The sequence below is a fragment of the Lethenteron reissneri genome, chromosome 8 (assembly GCF_015708825.2).
Source record: "Lethenteron reissneri isolate LAM-NWPU_2019-01 chromosome 8, ASM1570882v1, whole genome shotgun sequence".
Taxonomy (NCBI): domain Eukaryota; kingdom Metazoa; phylum Chordata; class Hyperoartia; order Petromyzontiformes; family Petromyzontidae; genus Lethenteron; species Lethenteron reissneri.
The window spans coordinates 7,005,719-7,027,861 of record NC_083786.1 but is presented as its reverse complement, the minus strand read 5'-3'; the positions used below and the strand labels follow the sequence as shown (position 1 = coordinate 7,027,861).

Genomic DNA, 22,143 nt, shown 5'->3' with positions numbered 1-22,143 from the left:
GGTTGGATACGTACAGTGAAAAATTATCTTCTTGGTTCTTTCGGTAAAGTCACGTAGAAGGGAAGTAATACAATAATAAAAATAAAACATAATAAAATTATTCATCTTCTTGGTTATTTCGGTAAAACATAATAACATAATTATTGTATTATGTTTTATTTTTATTATTATTTTATGACTTCCCTTCTACGTGACTTTACCGAAAGAACCAAGAAGATGAATCCCTGCAGACACGAAAGCTTTAAATCGGTGCAAAATAAGTTCACTATACGTGCACCGTACAAGTTGGATGTAACTCATGACTCTAGACCTTCCCCACTCCGAGGCGCTGACCTAGACCAGCGGGTTTCAACCTTTCTTTGGCTACTGGTGTAGCTACACCTATCAAAACACTCGGTTTCAAACCCGCATTCTTGTCCAGGGAAATTGAGTTTTCAGCTCCATATGGCGTACAGCCGTTTCAATACGCGCAGCAACAAACCCATGTCAATTTGTTTGTGTTTCTCCCTTGTGATGGGACTTTGTAGGATTAACGTTGATATCTATAAGGGGCACAGGGTGACCAGTAATGTGTGAATTGGTCTGTAATCAGGTAGGCAGCACTGATAAGGGGTTGACAGGCATGTGTACCACTCGTTGAATGTTGTAACCCCCTTGCCTGACCCAACGTGGTTCTGAGAAACAAATGTTGTGAACAAACAAATGTGAACACTTGAACCCAATTTGGCCATTTTTTAATCCTTTATATTAAGTTAGCTTGCTTGCGCGCTTACGATCGTGCAAATCTTTCGGTCGTTTTTTAACCCACTTCCCGTGATCCAATCGAGCTGACATTTTGCACACAGACTCGTTGTGCGAGACAATTAATGTTCGTGAAAATTTTTTTTCCAAAATTTTACACTGTTTAGGGAAAACGAATTAAATATTTTATTACCAATTGCTTAATACTGGCAGACAATCATCTGACCCATAGGTGGCAGCCATCTCAAGCCAGAGGACGAGAGGACTCTAGCCGCCACGCATATAAAGGATTTATATTGAAAAACTTTGTTTTTACGGGTTAATTTTTTCTGATCGAAATGCAAGAAATCCAACAGGGCGAGCAAATAAATAAATAAATAACCGCGGGCCCCCACCGCGTCATCGCTGTGCGGCAACGTCACAGCCGCTTCGAGGCTGACGTCACGTTGCTAGGGGAAACGAAGTGGAGGGGGGGGGTGCGAGGAGTGGGGGTCGTGGGAGGAGAGAGAGACTCCCGTCTCCCAGCATGCACCGCGGCCAAGTTGCCCTTAGAGACAAGGACTGGGTCAGGGTAACGGGGGGGGGGGGAGAGAGGGGCGTATCCGGCGGCCATCTTCCCACGGGAGATACCTCTGCAAAACCAATGGGGTGACGTCACCGAGCGGCGACATGGTCACGCCCCCCTACCGCGTGGGGTTGCCGCGAGGTGGCGCCGCGGTTGTTGGTGTCCCGTAGCAAGATGGCCGTCGCCTAGGCGCACGATGCCGCGGCGCGCCCCCGGAGTGGTTCGGAGTGCAAAACAGTCCACGCTTGCCCAGGCGGCGACGCCGGCCATGTCGAGGTGAAGGAGGGTGAGCAGACGGGGCGAGGAGAAGGAGTGGGGACGACGAGGGGACGGGACGAGCAGGTGCTGAGTAGGTGATTGTGGTTGTTGTGGTGGTGATGGGAGCGATGTGGTTGATTTGGTGGTGGTGGTGGTGGTGGCGGTGGTCGTGGCGGTGATGGACGTGATTTTGATCACCGTGGGAGTTACGTGATGGTGTTGGTTGGTTGGTGATGGTGGTGATGCTCGTGATTTGCGGTGATGGTGGAGGAGACGCGTTTGTGATGGCGATGATGTGATGTGATGAAAGTTGTATTTCTCCAGGTGGAGATGATTGCCGACAGCAGTGATGGTAGGAAAGTGAATATGGTGGCGATAGTCACATCGTACAGGCGGTGGCGATGATGCCTGATGGCACTGATTGCTGCGCTGATGGAAGCGATGGTGGTGGCTGTGGTCGTGATTTCATGATCGCGGTGATGGTGGTGGGGTGCTGATGATGATGATGATGGTGACAGTGATGTGGGCGATGGTGCTTACGTGAAGGTGATGGTCCGGCTGGTGGGTATGATGGTGATGGCCGTGATTTCTACGGTCATGGTTTTGTGATGGTAATGATGGTACTGGCCACTGTGTAGGTAATGGCAAGGGCGTTGATGGTCATGGCGGTGATAATGATACCCTTTCAACTCGTAGAACACCCCACTCACTGTACGTTGTGTGCGTTTTTGCGTCGTGTTGGTAATGCACGCTCTGAATTACACTCCGATGCCTGAATTAAAACACGTGGATTAGATGCGTAATCCCGTGCCGCATTGAACCGTGAGCTCGGACAGGCCACATGGCAAACAGAGATTGAGGCCATTCGTTGAGGCGGAGTGGCCCAAAAGGACATCGACCGAGGAGATGAGGGATGATAACCCCATGGTTGACGATGATGGTGATGGGTTAGATCATAGCAAGCCAGGAGAAAGGGTCGGGGGGAGGATGGGGCATGTTACGACTTGTCCTAAACAAAATCGTGACAATCCTGAACACACCGTTCCGTTACAACACAAGTTTTGAACATTATGTAAGCGGCATGTCTGTACGGTCAATTAAACCCCCACTACCCACAAGGCCGAGTTATAAGTCCTCGCTCAGCAGCGGATTAACAGGCGTGCATGTTTGTTAATGGGTTATCATATTGCGTCGGTCAATAGAGCCGAGTTAAATGGCACGTGCCAAAAGTACTTAAAGCCGTAATCCTTTACGAGCAGTCCATTACATAGGGATATCGCAGTCCATTAAGTAATTCGCGTGTTTTAGATTAACCACAATGGCTATATAGTTAGGGGTGTACACATGCACCTATTGTACAAATTTGACTTGTGCTGGGTGAGGTCATTATTATTCACGATATCTTAAAGGTCCAACGCGCTCAGCACCATTCCCTATGTCATTACTATCACCCATGGTCAACCACCATCACAGTCATCACACCATCTCCTGAAAACCATTATCAGCGCCACCGCAGCCATCACTATTATCACCTTCATCAACCCCCAACCACGACCACAACCATCATCGCCTCGGCAATGATCACAGCCACCGCCATACCCACGGCCCCCCCATCTACCACGACCAGTATCACCAACATCTCCACTGCCACCATTTCTGCTGGGGTCGCTACTGTGCATTGCGCCATTGTGACACTTCACATGGAGGGCGTCTTGGTGATGGAATGCGGGCACGCGTGTAACCACACACACACGAGTTTGCGAGCACATATTACCCATATCAACCACACTATTTGTACCGAGAGGGAGCGCCCTTGCCAAGAACATCTGCTAACCCAGCAGTGTTTGTTAACGAGCCTCAGCTGCTGCTGAGAGACAAGAGGTTGGAGTAAATCAACCCAAAGGTCACTTGCTTAAACACAACCCAATAGGCTAATAGACTTGACAAATATTTATTTTCATGGGTGAGGTTAAAGTATGTTTATTTATTTAAGCCTCGTAGCAGGGAGCAGTGCATTAGAACCCATTATTCTACTGTACTGTACTCTCTGCCTTTTCCGACCCACACTGACCAACATAGTGAAGTATGGTCAAACAGTGACTTTTATAGGCAGCTTCATCTATACAGAAGGGTACTCTGAGTGCAGTACGTCGGCAAGTAATTGCTTTACCCTCTTTTAAACGTTTGGAAGTGGTTTGGATGTGGGCGCTTGCCACTCAGTGCAACAGTTACACCCATTCCACTGGATCCCCTTTTCAATTCTGTGACTTTTAAAATCGAGGCCGAAATCGTTTATCGAAAACTCGACAATTGTTTGACAGCCCTACTAGCATGAGAACCCCCATGCGTGTTGTTTATTCCCTCTGTAACCCGCCTGTATCTTCTTTGTAACCCTCCTGCCCTCTCCTTCCACCCTTTACAGGGAGAGGCCTCCACCACTCCCAGCGTCACGAGGGCCCTTCGCCATGGGTCCCGTGATGCCGCCGGTCAAGAAGTCGACCCTCACGACCTTCCCGTTGGGGCGCCACCTCGCCCCCGGCAGCCAGTCCCCGCCGCGCGCCACTCGCCTCTCCCTCGGCGCCAACTTTGGCGTCTTCTGCCTGAATGCCACCGCCGCGGCCGCCACCGTGCCGCGGCCGCTCAGCCGGCGTCGCCCCTCGCAGCAGCAGCACCACCAGCAGCCGGCGGTGCGGAAGCGCTGGGCCATCGGCGCCGACGGGGACGACCTGACGAGCTTGCAGTGGCTGCACGAAGACCCCTGCCTGCTCCACGGCCTGGGACTCGGGGCGCAGCCACGCGCCGACCCGTGCCTCTCGGACGGCAAGCTCGGAGCGAGCGGGTCGTCGTCGGGCGGCGACGGCGGAAGGTTCGCCGGCGGCCATGCGTTTGGCGCCGCCGCCAAGGGATGTCCGGGCGACGGGGCACTGCTGCTGCAGCCGCTGTCGGGCGAGGACAAGCCACCGTACTCTTTCAGCTGCCTCATCTTCCTGGCGATGGAGGAGGCGCCCGGCAAGCGGCTTCCCGTGCACAGCATCTACGAGTGGATCGCCGCGCGCTTCCCCTACTTCGCCCGCGCGCCCGACGGCTGGAAGAACTCGATAAGGCACAACCTGTCGCTCAACAAGTGCTTCCGCAAGGCCGATCGGGGGAAGGTGATGACGTTTGTTTGAATAAAATGAACGTGTATGTAACAAATCTCTTTAACCAACTCTGTACGTTGACGACGGGAAAAGGGCGGAGACTAGGAGACAAATGAAAAGGGGAGGGGGCAAACCAACAGCAAAGCAAATGCGAGGTGCACAGCGATGACGACTAATTTTGCAAATTAACTCTATCGTAAATAACATTTCTAGATTTGAAGCTTTCGTGACTGCAAGGATTCATACTCTTAGTTCTTTCGGTAAAGTCACCATGTAGGTAAAAAATGAAATAAAAATTAATAAAAATAAAACAATAAAAATCACGACGTTTCGGAGGCAACACAAGTCTCCGTCATCAGGTGGGACCGTCACAGCCAGTTTTGCTGCATCAAGTGAGGGAGGGATTCAAGGTACTTAAGAGCTTACACCTTGAATCCCTCCCTCACTTGATGCAGCAAATCTGCCTGTGACTGTCCCACCTGATGATGGAGACTTGTGTTGCCTCCGAAACATCGTGACTTTTATTGTTTTATTTTTATTAATTTCATTTTTTACCTACGTGACTTTACCGAAAGAACTAAGAGTACATAAATAACATCTCCGCTAACTAACCGACTTTACCCCCCTCCCCCCCCACCACTGCATCGCAGGACCCCGGCAAGGGCTCCCTGTGGGGGGTGCAGCCCGAGTACCGACCCGTGCTGCTCGACGCACTGAGGAGGACGGGCTACTGGACGCGCTCGCTGACGGACAAACCCTCGTCACCCTCGTCGCCGTCGTCACCGTCGCCGTCGTCGCCACCGCTGCCGGTGCTGCAGCCGGTGCCCCTCTCGCCGCGCCGATCTCGGCACGCGCCGCGGCACGGCTGGTCGGCGTTCGCCCTGCGCAGGTACCTCCTGCTTGCTGCTCGACGGCCGTCACGGCGTCGTTGTGAAGCCGTTGATCGGCGTCGTGACCTCCGATTAGCATGGTTGGCGACGTATGGTGCGAAAGAAGTTGAATATGCGTGACGTCACCGTGTTTCGGCTGATGTGATGTGTGATAACAATGTCATCGTTGTGCCTGTTGATGTCATTGAGGTGTCGTTATGAAGCCACTGGTATGCTTGTATGTACGTTGAACTTCTTTCACACGTTAATCGGTGTGGGGGAAGGACAACACAAAAAGCAGTTCTAAAGAAATATGAAAATGCTTTGTATGATTTGCAACGGTAGCAATCAAAATGAGTCCTAGGACTCTTAGTCGGAGGGGGGGTTCCTGCTTTGCGTGTTGTTTGGCCGATTCCACGCCGTTAACGTTGGATGACCACGCCTCGTTTCGTCCCGCAGTTCCTCGTCGCTCGTGCGCGCCCACCGGAGCCTCTCCAGCTTCCACGGTGAGCGTCGCATTGTGGGGCCTCTTCGGACCCTCCTGCCGCTGACCGGCTCCGCGCTACAGGAGGCTCCCGCGCTCGGGTTCCCATCGGGAGTGCATTCTGTGGCTTGTGGCTTGGTGGGCGAGCTGGATGGGTGTATGGATAGTGTCTAGTGGGGAACGGTGGCGCAGTGGTTAGGGCGCTGCGCTACAAACCCGGTCAACCGTGTTCGATTTCCGCTCGCGGCCAACAACAGTGACGATTATTTTAACCGATCCTGTGCCTCCCTTTGGTCGACTCTGCTTCAAATGAGTACCCGAGACAAATGCGGCTGGGCGTGGTGCTGGCCACCCACCCCCTCGTGTGCCATTCCAGCTTTCATAGGTGCTCGCGAACAGCACTTGCCCCAACAGTCTTCAAGCTATAAGGGGGATCTTTGTCTTTGGATAGTGTCTAGCAGCTACTTGGCTGTTTGTTTAAGGCTAGGACTGGCGTTTGATTGGCTAGTCAGAGTTGGGGGTTGAGCTAGTATGAGTGGCGAGTGTTAAGGCTTGTACTAGCCATTAGTATTCACCTTAGCCTTAACTCTTAACTAGCTAAACAGGCTCAGGGCCGATACTAGCAGCTGGTTGGCTAGAATTTGGGGTAGGGCTCACATTGATTGGGTAGTCGGCTAGGGATAGGTGTAGAGCTTCTTCTTCTTTAGTGCTGCCTAACGGCGTGTGCGACTTCACGATGATATTGGTCCCGGTCTAGCACGGCGTGTAGAGTTTGTGCTGCTGTTGTTAATTGTAGCCATGTTTTGATGTTACTGAGCCATGTCGTTTTTGGCCGTCCTGGTCGTTTTTTCCCTTCGATTTTTCCTTCCAGGATTTGCTTTAATAGCTGGTATTTGTGGTCGTTTCGGGCAATGTGGCCTAGGTAGTAACACTTCCTGCTAATGATGGTCTTCAGCAGTTGCCTGTCAGTGCCCATATCTTGCACAACTTGTGTGTTGGTGGTTTTGGCTGTCCATGGGATTTTCAGCATTCTTCGATACAGCCACATCTCGAAAGCTTCGAGCCTTTTTGTTGCTGTTGTTGTCAATGTCCACGTCTCTACTCCGTACAGTAAAATTGACCAGATGTAGCATTTCAGTGTGCGCAGTTTCAGTGATGTACTCAAGTTGCGGTCTGCAAGGAGTGTTTTCCATTTAATAAATGCTTGCCTTGCTTGTTCAATTCTGCTCTTGATTTCGACTTCATGGTTCAACTGATCGTCAATGATTACACCAAGGTATTTAAATCGGTGTACTTTTTCTAATTTTTCGCTGCCAAGCTTGATTGTTATTTCGCTTGTAGTTCGGCTGACCTTCATAACCTTTGTTTTCTTTTTATTAATTCGTAAGCCCCATATTTGACTCTCTGTGGCAACCTCGTCCAGGATTTGTTGTAGGTCTTGTTCCGAATCGGCCAGCAGTGCAGTGTCGTCGGCATACCTGATGTTGTTGATGTATTGTCCATTGACTTTAATACCAATGTTTTTATCTGCTAGTGTTCGATCAAAAATCTGCTCCGAGTAGATGTTGAAAAGACTGGGTGAAAGTGGGCAGCCTTGTCGTACACCTTTTTGTATTGGTGTTGGGTCTGTCAATTCGTTGTCATATCGGAGTTGGGCTGTTTGCTTCCAATAAAGAGCAATGATGAAGTTGATGTCGTTTTTATCTAGTCCCAGTTGTTTTAATAGAGCTGCTAGTCGGTCGTGGTCGACTGAGTCAAAGGCTTTCTCGTAATCTATGAAGCAGATGTACACTTCTTTCTGATGTTCGTAGCATCGCTGTAGTAGTATCTGTAGACAGAAGATTGCTTCTCTTGTGCCTAGTCCTTTGCAGAAGCCAAACTGTGTGTTCTTCAATGCATTTTCGCATGTGGAGCGTATGCGCTGTTGGATCACCTTCAGGAAGACTTTCAGCACGTGGCTCATCAAGCTTATCAGTCTGTAGTCCTCGCATTTCCGGCTTGTTGCTTTCTTTGGTATGGCCACAAAAATGGATTGTAGCCAGTCGGATGGAATTTTATTGCCAATGTATATTTGATTGTACCAATTAGTCAGTTGTCGTATGTTGTTGCTGTCTAATAGTTTGAGCAATTCTACATGGATTGTGTCGGTGTAGAGCTAGCATTTCATAAGCTAGTCAGCTCGGGTTAGGGTTAGGTCTGAGCTTAGTTGGCCGTTTAACTCCGGTGACTGGTACCAGCAGTGTCAAGATCGGCCTCTGAGGAGGAGGTTAATGAAGGACGCTGCTGGGCAGTTGGATGCAGTTGCCCTCCAGCAATAGCTGAGGACAGAGGAGCGACGCTCACAACGAGCAGAGCGCTGGACGGCTAGGTGGTGCATCTGCCAGTCATCTCTGTCAATCCATGGGACCCGACTGTTCCATGACCTGTCAGCAGTGAGCCTTTGACACTTCACGTTGCCTCGAGGTGCACCTAGCCTGGCACAATTGCCGTGGCGACGTCACCGACGCTTGGTGGCGAACGATTTTGTTTTTTGTTGTTGTCGTTGTTTAACTCCACCCCCAAACCCCACTTCCCCACTGCCGCTTGGTGGTGCATTCTCCCTCTCCGTGTTCCCTGCCGCCGATGCTAACGGCGCCACCGCCTCTCTTCTCCTTTCCAGCTGCCGATCGGCGCTCCTCGATGGTCGTGAAGTCGCTGCACGGCACTGGGCCGTGGAGAGGTAGCGTCCCTCCTATCTTTGATTCCTCCTGGTTGGAGTTAGATTGTTTATGATTATTATTATAAAAGAAAAGGCAATATATCGTGCTGCTGCCGTGCAGTAATTGCGAACGCGGAAGGACTTGCAATCCGGAGATCTTCAGTTTTGTCCCAATGCGGCAGTTGAAATAACGAATTGTCGATTTTGTTTGGTTTTATGTATTTATGTTGAACTCTTTTCGCATCGTACGTAGCCAACTGAGCTAATCAGAGGTGTGGCAGTAGTACAGCAAACTAAACACAAAAAGTAGTTTTAAAGAAATTATTTTTTTGTAATCCCACTCTTTTGTCTACGCGGCAACCTGATTGATTTCGTGGCATAGTATATTTTTACCGGGTTTCACCTTGTCTTGAGTATCATCAGCAGAGTGCTGTCCCTTAGACGAAGACTGCTGGATTTTCCAATGTTACAGGCAATAGCCGATAACAAACATGGTTGGGCCCAGTAGGGGGTGGGGAGTTAAACAATTATAAATACCTAAATTTTGATTTAAAGCTTTCGTGACTGCAGGGATTCATATTCTTGGTTCTTTCGGTAAAGTCACGTAGAAGGGAAAGAATAAAATAATAAAAATATAAAACAATAAAAATTCTCACGACGTTTCGACTGCAACACAAGCAACACAAAAATCCACAGCAAGAAAATGTTCTTGCTGTGGATTTCACACCTGATGATGATTGCTTGTGTTGCAGTCGAAACGTCGTGAGAATTTTTATTGTTTTATATTTGTATTATTTTATTATTTCCCTTTTACGTGACTTTACCGAAAGAACCGATAATATAAATACCTATTCAAACTGCATTGTTTATTTAAAACCTGACAGTGCATTGAGACTTAAACATCTCTCTTTTCTACACAAACACACAGACCCTAGTGTGTGTGTTTAATTATAGATTAAGAACTAATTAATAACAACGTTCCGTATCTTTGCGGGAGTGCTGGTGAATCTCACCAGTTGCCCGTGCGGTCTGGCCAAATGGACGACGCTCACACGCGACTCGTGTTTTTTGCCGGAACACCAGGCTCCAGACTCGACTGCGCCGACACCGTCAAGCCGTGCCCGAGAAGCCGGGGCCCGTGGTGTCGCCCTGCCACCGCCACCGCACCGGCGCTTCAGCCGCTCGCCGAGGGCGGCGTGGCGGAGAGTGAGCGCCGTTCGGAGGCGTACATGCGCCTCGTGCGCGGCAGGGATTCCAAACTCTACCTGAAGCGCGGCCAGGGCCCGTGGCCCTCTCGGCGCCACCCGCCGGCCGCCGGTGATGAAATCGGCGAAGCGTGCGGCCCAGTTGCCGGTGGTGCGAGCGGTACCGGGAGCGGCGACACAAGTGACGCCGGCGGCATGGGGAAGGCGGATGTAAAACCCGCAGCGACGATCGGTGGGAGCGCCGCCGTTGTTGCCACAGAGGCGGTGAAACCGGCGGTGAAACCGGAACCGGAAGCCGTGGGCGACAGTGGTGGTAACGCCGTCGACGGCGCCGGGGTAGAAGCGGAACACCCGAGCACCGGTGTCGGGACGGTCCCGAGCGACGACACGAGGAATCCCGGTGGCGGCGATAATAGTGCCGGGGTAGACGTGGCTGACGGTAGGAGCGTTGTCGTGGTCAGAAGCAGCGGCGGCGGCGGCGGCAGCATCCGTCGCGCCGGTTGCACTAACGCCCTCGCTGACCACAACTACGGGCTCTCCTGCCCGCCGCCAACACCACCACCGGCACCACCAGTGGTGCCGCTACAACCACCGGCGGCGCCAAGTGGCCATGTGCACCGCCAAACCCGGCGCGAGAAGCCTTCCGGCCGGCGCTGGAAGCGCGCGTGTCGCGAGGCAGTGAAGCGCGGCAGAGTCGGGCGTGAGGACGGCGAGGTGGAGCAGGAAGGGAGTGAGGGGGTAACGACGACATCGTCGTCGTCACGGCGCGGGCGGCATCGCAAGCGCAGGCGGGGGGACGAGCGGAGGGAAGAGCAGCAGCAGCTGAGCTGGGAGGCGCGGGTGGCCGGGGTGGATGAGGACGTGAGGGAGGCGGTGACGTCGTTGTTGTTCCTCGCCGGCATTGACGTGGGGCCCCTGTGGAGGCCGCCCGCCGGCGCGGCCGTGGCGCTGGGGGCGGTGGCGGTGGCGCCGGCGCGCCGCGGCACTGCCCAGCTCAGCTGACCACGGCGCTCAGTCGGTTTGACGGAGGAGGGACGCGATCACAAAGGAGAGATGAGCAAACGGCTCCCGTCATGCAAAGTTCACGCGCATTCGTTGAAAGTAGCGTTGGAAAAAAGTACAACATGTTTGAGATTACAATTACGTGTGTGCTGAGCAGAAAGACACACTTTGAGTCTGGGTTCTCGTCCACACGGTCAGCCGCTTTGTCAGTCCACCGCTGCGTCACCACGCCGTGCCGATCGTGGTGGGTTACTTGACCGTACTTCACCACGCTGGGCAGTGCTCGTTGGTGAAGTGGTGGGGTGGCCCAAAACGGGTTAGGATATATTGCTCGCCACGGATGTTAGCCATGGCCGGGTCACCACCGCGCACCATCCTAAGATCGACAACACCTACGGATTGGAAGTTTCATGAATGTTAGATCATTTGGTACGTGTCCAGTATTGTGGGAGCAAAGGATTCGATCAATCGATTTCTCGCTGCGTTGCAAGTAGCTACAAGATGAGAGCCGTACGTGATGTTTTTTTTTGGTTTGTGTTCATCAGCGTCGTTGGACCCCCGCGTCCGATTGCGTTTTCCCTCCGCTAAACGACGGAAACATTTTCTTCGCCGACGCAAACGCGGCTTTTTGTGGGGTCGCGCACGAGGCCGCAGGTGAGGGCGTGCGTCAGCGTTCGCAGACCATTGTGTGTGTTAAGTTATTGATTAATACCTAATTAATAACTGGGCGTGCCTCGTGGAGGAGGGGTTTTCTGCCTAAGGGAGCCAGGATGTGGGGGTGGTCGCTGTTTCTAAAAGGGCACCTAGTAGTCAAACGCTGCAGTAAAGTAGCCAAGTATAATTTGAAGTCGGTTAATCGACGTCCCAGCTCAACTGAAAACTCGCAAGTTGTCTTCCCTGCTACATTGCGAATGTGTGGAACGGTCCTGTGCCGGTCGTGGAAATTCCACATACCTATGGCCCCTGGCCAATAAGGGCGGATGCCGTAGACCTTCCGCAAAGACGGAGGTGCCTGTTTTTTATCCGCCAGAGAGAGATGGATGATGGGTAGTCGACCCTCACCCCCTCATTCCCACATCCCCCACTAACCGGGGATTCAAACCTTCCACTTGTTTTGAGAGTGGAACACTCTCACCGCTGCCCCACCTTGTTGCTATCATCGTGAAGCAACGATGCCTCGACTCTTTCACTCTCCGAGACGTCTGTAAGTTGCATGGTGGGTGCCCCTAGTTCACCGCTGAATCTCGGAACGCAGAAGCGTTTAGCGTTAATTTTCATTTAGAGAGGCGTAGCGCCGTTGTTTTTGAAGATATTGTTACTCACCGCAGAGAACCATTGCGACACAACCGCACTCTACGATAGCTGGCGCCAAACCGTGCTGCACACCCCGCGTGACCTTGTGTGTCTTCAAGTCTTCTGACCTGAAGACGTACCGATAACTTTATTTAACTTTTTCTTCCGATTCCTTTGCGATACTTTTTTCTTCCGATTCCTTCCCGATGACGTACGTGCACGATGACGTACACGTACGTCACCGGAATGGGAAAGGGTTAATTTCTGGGCACGGCCCACGACCGCCCCCACTTCCCACCCCCCCCGGTTGTACCCCTTCGCCTGCCTTGTTGTAGGACCACCCCCCCACATCGCTCGGCTGCTGTTGAAACTCTAATGGCTTCCGAGATGTTCGTTTCGCCCCAGAGTGTTCACCGGCACGTTCAGTATTGATCGCTCTCTCTCTCTCATTGGCAAGAGCGCACAAGTTGTGAATGCAGGGTGATTCCGCTTGCAGATACCCCACTAAAATAATCGGGAGAGATTCGTGGCCAAGAACAAGTTTTACTTCAAAGCCTCCGCACGTTTCCCGCCCATCTCCATTCTTCACGTTGGTAAATCGTCTAACAACTGTGTGAGATACGGAGCCATCACTTTCACAGTATTCAGTCGTCTTTGAGAAGAGAGTGAGGAGGGTCGTTATGAAGCCAATGGGCTATCTTTTTATTTATTGAGTTAAGTTTTCCCAACTTGTTTTTTTTGGTTAATCCTGATTGTGCTGTCGGTGTCGCGTCATCACGAGACGAAGAACCCTTCCTTATCGCTCCCGCAGAGTCGCCACCTATTCAGTGGGGTATCTATACATGTTAAGCCATAACGTTAAGTTTTACGTTGCTCATGGGTTGCTCGCACAGTCGTTAAATATCTCCTTAACGAGGCCGCAAGTTGCTCATTGCCTCCCGCGTACCCCTCCCCCACAACACTTTACCTGTGCCCCCTAGTTGGGACAGAGGCCCCCACCCCGTCCCCAGCTTCGCTGCTGCCAGCCACAGGGAGACTTCGCAGCTTCACATCGGCAGGAGCGGCAGCAGCGCGTTTCGTTTCCCCGTTCGTGTCGACTCCAGACGCGTTCTTGCCGCTTGAGTGCAGCGCGAGTCGCCGTCCGTCACGAGCGGCGGTCAGGTGACCCCCTCCCCCCCGCCCCACGTCGGCAGTGGTCGTCTTATCGCGTCCTGCCACCACAGTGGCAGGTTTTACGAGTATCGACGGCCCCGCGCTCTTTGCGATTCACCGCGGCGACACGTGCCGGTGGGGGGGGGGGTGATTAGGGTTAGGGCGATTGCCCTCTTTGCGTCAATGATCACGACGACGACGACGGCGGTGATCATGCGTGTCATAGTTTAGGACGAGGGGTGGGGAAGCTTTACGGCTGCCCGCGGGCGACACGATGAGGCCCACCAACCACTTCTTAACGGCAAGCGATGACGTCTTGGCCGCACTGATCGGGTACTACGGAGGGGGGGGGATGTTTTCGATGAACCTTACAACAACAACTTGTTTCTAATTTTGATGACGCTTGGTCACCTGTAAAGTTGTGAACCCTGGTTATTTCTCGTTATTTTTGGATAGTGCCGAGGTGCGTGCGTGCGGCAACCCGCCAACGGTATCCGAACGTCATAGCACAACACCGTGGCTCTCGTGGTGCGAGGCACCAGGGAGGCACCGCCCAGCGATCGGCATCGGAGCCATTGCACGCTCGCACGCGCGCACTTGTCGGAGTGGACAGTGCGGAGAGGCCGTTTGCATGGTACTGGCGGAGCTCGGTACGGATTGTAGACTCCTGGTTGAAGCCACACCAGCTTCGCTGGAGGCTGCTGGAGTAGTTCTCTCGTTGCCTTTTTGGACCCTGAGCCTTTTTGGAGTTGGGAGCGGGCAATATTGAAGGTCAATGTTAACCTGTGGTCCTTTAGTGGGGTCTATCCCCCCCCCCCCCTTTGATTGAGCACCCCTTCGTTGCGGATATTGGATTTGCAACGACGTGTTGTTAATACTGCGCTCTTGGCGGTCATGGTGAATATGGAGAATATTAAATATATATTTTGATTTTTGTTTTTTAAAACATATTTCTAGAGAGACAAAAAAATATATCAATTTGCATTTTAGAAAAGATTTTTTTTTCTAACTTTTGCAAAAAAAAGTGTTTGAGCTAACGCTGCCAAAACCGAGGCTTCCACGTGGGACAACGAGTGGAGTCTGACGCAATTGGCACAACGAACCCCTCCTCCCCAATTAAACCGTGACATCACTGCCTTATCTTGCCGATGCCACCTGTGAGGGGATGCAAACTCTGACCTGTTACCGCGGAGGCACGAGCGTTGGCTGCCTCCTCCCTCTGCCGTGAGACGGGGAGGCAGGGGTTGTGGGGGGGCTGGGTAGTCCGTTCGCGTGTACGGCTGCCAAACGTCGCCCCGGTGTGTTTCAGAAAGGGCCGGCTGTCCGTCTCGGTTGTGTGTCCCCCCCCCCCGCCCCCGAAGGTTTTTTTGCCGGCCAGATCGGTCGGTCGGACGGGGCATCGCGTCCCGTTGGAGGCCGCCCAGAAAGGTGGTCGCCTTGCGTCTGCGCCCCGTTAACACCGAAGACGTTGGCAGGTTTTTGGTTTCCCGCTGGACATGTCCCGGCTCGCTGATAGACTGGGAGTCGGTGGCGCGTGGCCGGGTAGTCTCGGCCAACCAAAGCGAGATGTATATTTGGATGCGGTGATCCGGGTGGCATTTAAGGCCTTGGACCGTCTGGGTTTCCCTCGGAGCTAGCCGGCGCGCTGGTTTGTTCTTTTTTGCATTAACGGACACTGCCGAGGAGATTTTATTTGTGGAAAACCGGTCGGGTTCTCGGTAAGGGGAGGGAAAATTACATTTAAAATGTTCTCTTAAAGTGTTAAAATTATGTTTGAACTATTGTTGTTGATAACGTTGGTAATAAAACTAAAGCTATATCTGTTAGTGGTTTTGTTGGGTGATTTTGTTGCTATAATAAGCATAGGAGTCAGAGGGGGGGGGGGGGGGTAGAGGCGCAGCCCTTGCAAGTGCTCGCTTACTCCACTGCGGGTGGAAAGGCGTCTACTAGAGGCAGCTGCGGAGAGCCCCACACTACCGGTTGGAGATGTCTTGGCAGAGGTGGAAGTTAGCCACATCTTACTCCCACCACTACTCCCACCACACGCCACCTGCCTGGAATACAGGAGGTTGTGGGTTCGATCCCGACCCCTGACGCCTCCTGTGTATTTGGAGTTTGGGTAATTTTAGAAACTTGCGCAATAGTTTGAACTTCCGCACCGGGAGACGGAATCGAACTCGCGACCTCCGGATTGCCAGTCACGTGTGGTGGCCATACTGGACATCTGTGAGGGGTGGGGGGGGGAAGAGCTTTATAGCTCATCGGATTCCTTCAGTATAAATAAACATGCAGACTCCGACTCTTTGCACGAGGATCCTGCTCCATCGGAACGTTTTGGCAATTCCGGTAAATGAGAGTTCTGCTTTTTTTTTTGGGGGGGGGGGGATGAAACCAAAGTACGTGTCCGGAGAAACCCCCACCACACACACGAGGGGGGGGGGGGGGTAACATGCCCCGCGGAACAGAAAGGTTCACAGTGAAGCATGGCAAGATAGCCGTGCGGCATCTTTGTCGTGCAATGCGCGCGGATTCATTCGTTGGTGGTGGCTGAGCGAGCGAGTGGCTGAGCGAGCGAGTGGCTGAGCGAGCGAGTGGCTGAGCGAGCGAGTGGCTGAGCGAACGAGTGGCTGAGCGAGCGAGTGGCTGAGCGAGCGAGTGGCTGAGCGAGCGAGTGGCTGAGCGAACGAGTGGCTGAGCGAGCAGGTGGCTGAGCGAACGAGTGGCTGAGCGAACGAGTGGCTGAGCGAACGAGTGGCTGAGCGAACGAGTGGCTGAGCGAACGAGTGGCTGAGCGAGCAGGTGGCTGAGCGAACGAATGGCTGAGCGAACGAGTGACTGAGCGAACGAGTGGCTGAGCGAGCGAGTGGCTGAGCGAGCGAGTGGCTGAGCGAACGAGTGACTGAGCGAGCGGGTGGCTGAGCGAGCGGGTGGCTGAGCGAACGAGTGGCTGAGCGAGCGGGTGGCTGAGCGGGTGGCTGAGCGAGCGGGTGGCTGAGCGAGTGACTTGCGGGCATCGTGGCTGCGTTTTTAAGCTCGTTTCAAGTCCACGATTCTTGAATTGATCACGCGCGCGCAAGCTCAGCAAAGCGGTGGTTTCGGCGAGTCAAGACGGTCACCAGTTCTGTTCGCCTTCAACTCTTCGCATCCCCCCCCACCCAGTTTCACGAACGCTTACCGCGACGTGAAAATGACTGGGAATGTTTAAATTACCGTAATCCGCGACTTCATTTGCGGGAGATCGCGAAGCAAGATCGCCCCCTGCCGCCGTGCGACGACTTTTAATGAAGGATGCCACAGCAGAGGTTTGTCAAGAGCATGTTGATCATGTGCTCGCACAACAACGACGACACTGCACGTGCGATGTTAGCAAATATCAAACGACGTTTGCAGTGTACAGCCCGAAGTCAATCCACTGCTGGATGAGGGCTTCCACCAGGCGGTGCTGAACGAGTGGTTGGCACACAGCACGATGAACCCAGCGGACCCGAGTTCGATTCCCATCTGAAGCGGTCCCGTGCCCCACCTCTCACGTCACCAAGTCGTATTGACCAGCATGGTGAAGTATGGTCAACCTTAATTTTGGAGCTTTCGTGACTGCAGGAATTATTCTTTGGTTCTTTCGGTAAAGTCACGTATAAAGATAAAATAATAAATTAAATAATAGCATACGACGTTTCGATTGCAACACAAGCAATCACCAGTTCCGTTCGCAACACAGGTACCTGTGTTGCACGCTCTATGTATCTTGGTGATATCTGTCTGCTTATATGTCTGTCTATAGTTTTCTGGTTAGATTTTATGTCGCTATTTCATTATACCTGATGATGATTGCTTGTGTTGCAATCGAAACGTCGTATGCTATTATTTAATTGATTATTTTATCTTTATACGTTACTTTACCGAAAGAACCAAAGAATATGGTCAAACTGACATGACATTGGGAGGCCTTCATCCAGCAGTGGGTCGACATGGCTTTGAATGTTCAATATATGATATTAAATGTTAATTACAAAAAAAACCTTGTTATCTAAGTCAACAGAACGCTATGAATTACAACACATCACTGCATCACATCGTACTCCATCGCAGTAAGAGGCAAGGGGGTCTGGGAGTAGGGGTCCCGGGGGTTAGGGAAGTAGGGATCTTTGGTTGACGGCGTTCTGCGCAAAAACCAGCGGCAGCTGAACCCCTTCAAGCAGGAACGACACGAAATCTGTACACCTGGACAGAGACACAAACACCACCACCATTGTCAACATCGCCACAAATGAACCACAATACCTTGTCAATCTCGTCACAAGGAGCAAACCATCATCACGGAAACCCCGGTCATCCTCGCCGTGGCGGCTTCTGGCTGGCCATCGAACAAAGACGGTCACCGCATCGAGTGCTTTAGATGCGCTTCTGCTGCCGTCTGGAACGCTCTTCCTTTCGATATGAGGAAGCCACTGGAGCTATGCACTTTAAAATCATAATCTAGATTGAAAACTAATTTCTTTAGAACTGATTTTTGTGTTTAGTTTGGTGTCCTTCCCCCGCACCTCCGATGAGTGCGGTTGGCTACGTACGGTGCGAAAGAAGTTCAACACAAACATTCATAATGACCATCATTATTCGACCCAAAAAACGCGACGGCCGCAACTTCAACACCATCACCAATAGCAGCAGAACCTCGGCAAATGTCCTCTCATCTACCCTGTCATCGTCTCTGCTTCCTCGTCTTCGCTCTCCATCCTCTTCTCCGCCGTGTTCTTTTCTCTCCCTATCCTCTCATCTAAACTAATTCTCAACACTTTTACAAGGTAAGGCCCACTAAGCTACGTAATTGTTTTTCAAAAGCGACCTGGCCATCACGAATGTTAGCTCAACGAAGTGGCTTTATCATCATGTCGAGAATTATAGCAGCCAAATACTCAAAACGCATTCCCATTGTAAATGTGGTGGGGAAAACCCGGAGGGGTCGGGATCGAACCCATGACCTCCTGTATACCATGCGAGGTAGTTAACATCTCTTAGCCACCGCGGCGCCCTTAATGGTTTGGGTTATCTCCTCTCGCCTCCACAAATCTCTCAACCAGCATCTCCTGCTCTCAGCCATTATCTCCTCTCAACCACTATCTCATCTCAACCACCATCTCCTCCTCTCAACCACCATCTCCCAGCCACCATCTCCTGCTCTCAGCCATCATCTCCCCATCTCAGCCACTATCTCCTCTCAACCACCATCTCCTCCTCTCAACCACTATCGCATCTCAACCACCATTTCCTGCTCTCAGCCAACATCTCCTCTCTCCTCCACAAATCTCTCAACCACCATCTCCCCATCTCAGCCACCATCTCCCCGTCTGAGCCATCATCTCTCAGCCACCATCTCCCCATCTCAGCCACCATCTCCCCTCCCGACTGCGCCACCACCCCCTCCTCACCCTCCCAGGCAGGCCGTGAAGGGCAGCAGCAGGACGTAGAAGGCGGCCACGAAGGCGGCCACGGGCCACGCCACGAGGATGAGCGCCGCGAGCCACAGCAGCGCCCTCGCGCAGCCCAGCAGCCGCCGTCGGGCTCGGCCCGGCGCCTCTGCCGTCTCCTCCTCTTCCAGCGCGGTCTGTGGGGGCTGCAGTGGTGGTGAGGAGGAGGAGGTGGTGGTGATGGTGGTGACGATGGTGGTGTGGTGATGGTGGTGGTGAGGAGGAGGAGGAGGAGGTGGTGATGGTGGTGGTGAGGAGGAGGAGGTGGTGATGTTGACGGTGAGGAGGAGGTGGTGATGGTGACGGTGATGGTGGTGGTGGTGACGACGATGGTGGTGGTGATGGTGGTGGTGACGATGGTGGTGTGGTGATGGTGGTGTTGATGACGATGGTGGTGAGGAGGAGGAGGAGGTGGTAGTGATGGTGGTGGTGGTGAGGAGGAGAAGGTGGTGATGGTGACGATGGTGGTGGTGTTTACATCTCTATATATTGATTTTTTTATTTGACCAGGTAAGGCCCAATGAGCTATGAAGCGACCTGGGCCATCACAAATGACAGCTCAAGGAAGTTGGCTCATCATCGCGTGGAAATTATAGCAGCCAGGTACTCTTAAACGCACGTTGATTGAAAAAAGCCACGATGAGAACACGCAAACTCCAAATATAGAGCAGCAGGCGTCAGGGTCAGGATCGAACCCACGACCTCCTGCATACCAGGCGAGATAGTTAACATCTAGCCACCGTGATGCCCATCCCAGTCAGTCCACCCATGGCACCTGGGTCTGTCCGGAGACCTCCTTTCTGCCAGCAGCGAGCATTCGACCAACTAACTCCGCGCGTTACAAATTATAAATTATCACGTCACCTGACCTTAAAATGCATCTAGCCTGGCACGTGCGCCGTGGCGACGTCACCGCCACTGAGTGGCTAATTGCGGGTGTTGTTATCACCGTTACTGTGTCAGTATTATTAGAATTGTTGTCATTATCACCACCATGGCAGATCCGCGCACACCATGGCAGCAGTAGATGCGCGGATACCTGATGCACAACGAGGGCGACTTAAATTAATCAAACAAACAACAACAACAAAGTCTATCGGGTCGTGCACGACCCCGGGGTCATCCAGAAGAGACGCCGAAACAAGCGACGTGGACCCAGGCGCCAATGACCTCCTCCTCCGCCACCCCCCACTCACTCACTGACTCACGACTCACTCACTGACTCACTCACTGACTCACGACTCACTCACTGACTCACTCACTGACTCACGACTCACTCACTGACTCACTCACTGACTCACGACTCACTCACTGACTCACTCACTGACTCACGACTCACTCACGACTCACTCACTGACTCACGACGCACTCACTGACTCACTCACTGACTCACGACTCACTCACTCACTGACTCACGACTCACTCACTCACTGACTCACTCACTGACTCACTCACGACTCACTCACTGACTCACGACTCACTCACTCACTGACTCACTCACTGACTCACGACTCACTCACTCACTCACGACTCACTCACTGACTCACTCACTGACTCACGACTCACTGACTCACTCACTGACTCACGACTCACTCACTGACTCACTCACTGACTCACGACTCACTGACTCACGACTCACTCACTGACTCACTCACTGACTCACGACTCACTCACTGACTCACTCACTGACTCACGACTCACTCACTGACTCACTCACTGACTCACGACTCACTCACTGACTCACTCACCGACTCACTCACTGACTCACGACTCACTCACTGACTCACGGCTCACTCACTGACTCACTCACTGACTCACTCACTGACTCACGACTCACTCACTGACTCACTCACTGACTCACGACTCACTCACTGACTCACTCACTGACTCACTCACGACTCACTCACGACTCACTCACTGACTCACGACTCACTCACTCACTCACTGACTCACTCACGACTCACTCACTGACTCACTGACTCACGACTCACTCACTGACTCACTCACTGACTCACGACTCACTCACTCACTGACTCACTCACTGACTCACTCACTGACTCACGACTCACTCACTCACTCACTGACTCACTCACTGACTCACTCACTGACTCACGACTCACTCACTGACTCACTCACTGACTCACGACTCACTCACTCACTGACTCACGACTCACTCACTGACTCACTCACTGACTCACGACTCACTCACTGACTCACTCACTGACTCACGACTCACTCACTGACTCACGACTCACTCACTGACTCACTCACTGACTCACTCACTGACTCACGACTCACTCACTGACTCACGACTCACTCACTGACTCACTCACTGACTCACTCACGACTCACTCACTGACTCACTCACGACTCACTCACTGACTCACTCACTGACTCACGACTCACTCACTGACTCACTCACTGACTCACTCACGACTCACTCACTGACTCACGACTCACTCACTGACTCACTCACTGACTCACGACTCACTCACTGACTCACGACTCACTCACGACTCACTCACTGACTCACTCACTGACTCACGACTCACTCACTGACTCACGACTCACTCACTGACTCACTCACTGACTCACTCACGACTCACTCACTGACTCACTCACGACTCACTCACTGACTCACTCACTGACTCACGACTCACTCACTGACTCACTCACTGACTCACAACTCACTCACTGACTCACTCACTGACTCACTCACTGACTCACTCCCTCACTCACTGACTCACTCACTGACTCACGACTCACTCACTCACTCACTGACTCACGACTCACTCACTGACTCACTCACTGACTCACGACTCACTCACTGACTCACTGACTCACGACTCACTCACTGACTCACTCACTGACTCACGACTCACTCACTCACTCACTGACTCTCGACTCACTGACTCACTCACTGACTCACTCACTGACTCACTCACTGACTCACGACTCACTCACTGACTCACTCACTGACTCACGACTCACTCACGACTCACTCACTGACTCACTCACTCACGACTCACTCACTGACGCACTCACTGACTCACGACTCACTCACTGACTCACTCACTGACTCACTAACGACTCACTCACTGACTCACTCACTGACTCACGACTCACTCACTGACTCACTCACTGGCTCACTCACGACTCACTGACTCACTGACTCACTCACGACTCACTCACTGACTCACTCACGACGTACTCACTGACTCACTCACTGACTCACTCACGACTCACTCACGACTCACTCACTGACGACTCC

The 22,143-nt window shown here is 52.4% G+C and overlaps 1 protein-coding gene across 3 annotated transcripts; it reads left to right on the top strand.

Moving 5' to 3' along the window:
* The first annotated feature begins 1,450 nt into the window (after positions 1 to 1,450).
* On the top strand, positions 1,451 to 15,233 carry LOC133362291 (forkhead box protein C1-like). 3 transcript variants are annotated; one of them, XM_061581219.1, is made up of 6 exons: positions 1,451 to 1,648; positions 3,987 to 4,716; positions 5,355 to 5,593; positions 6,033 to 6,079; positions 8,717 to 8,776; positions 9,839 to 15,233. In XM_061581219.1, the coding sequence occupies exons 2-6, from the start codon at positions 4,030 to 4,032 to the stop codon at positions 10,960 to 10,962; spliced, it is 2,157 nt and encodes a 718-aa protein (XP_061437203.1). In that variant the 5' UTR covers positions 1,451 to 1,648; positions 3,987 to 4,029; the 3' UTR covers positions 10,963 to 15,233. The 3 variants fall into 3 exon arrangements, with proteins under 3 accessions (XP_061437203.1, XP_061437216.1, XP_061437209.1); XM_061581232.1 differs by having other exon boundaries at positions 1,451 to 1,655; XM_061581225.1 differs by having other exon boundaries at positions 1,451 to 1,659.
* Positions 15,234 to 22,143: the final 6,910 nt, after the last annotated feature.

Coding starts and splice junctions, on each gene's coding strand:
- LOC133362291 (XM_061581219.1), top strand. CDS start 4,030: ATGGGTCCCGTGATGCCGCCGGTCAAGAAGTCGACCCTCACGACCTTC. Junction 4,717..5,354: donor GCAAGGCCGATCGGGGGAAG/GTGATGACGTTT, acceptor ACTGCATCGCAG/GACCCCGGCAAGGGCTCCCT. Junction 5,594..6,032: donor TCGGCGTTCGCCCTGCGCAG/GTACCTCCTGCT, acceptor TTCGTCCCGCAG/TTCCTCGTCGCTCGTGCGCG.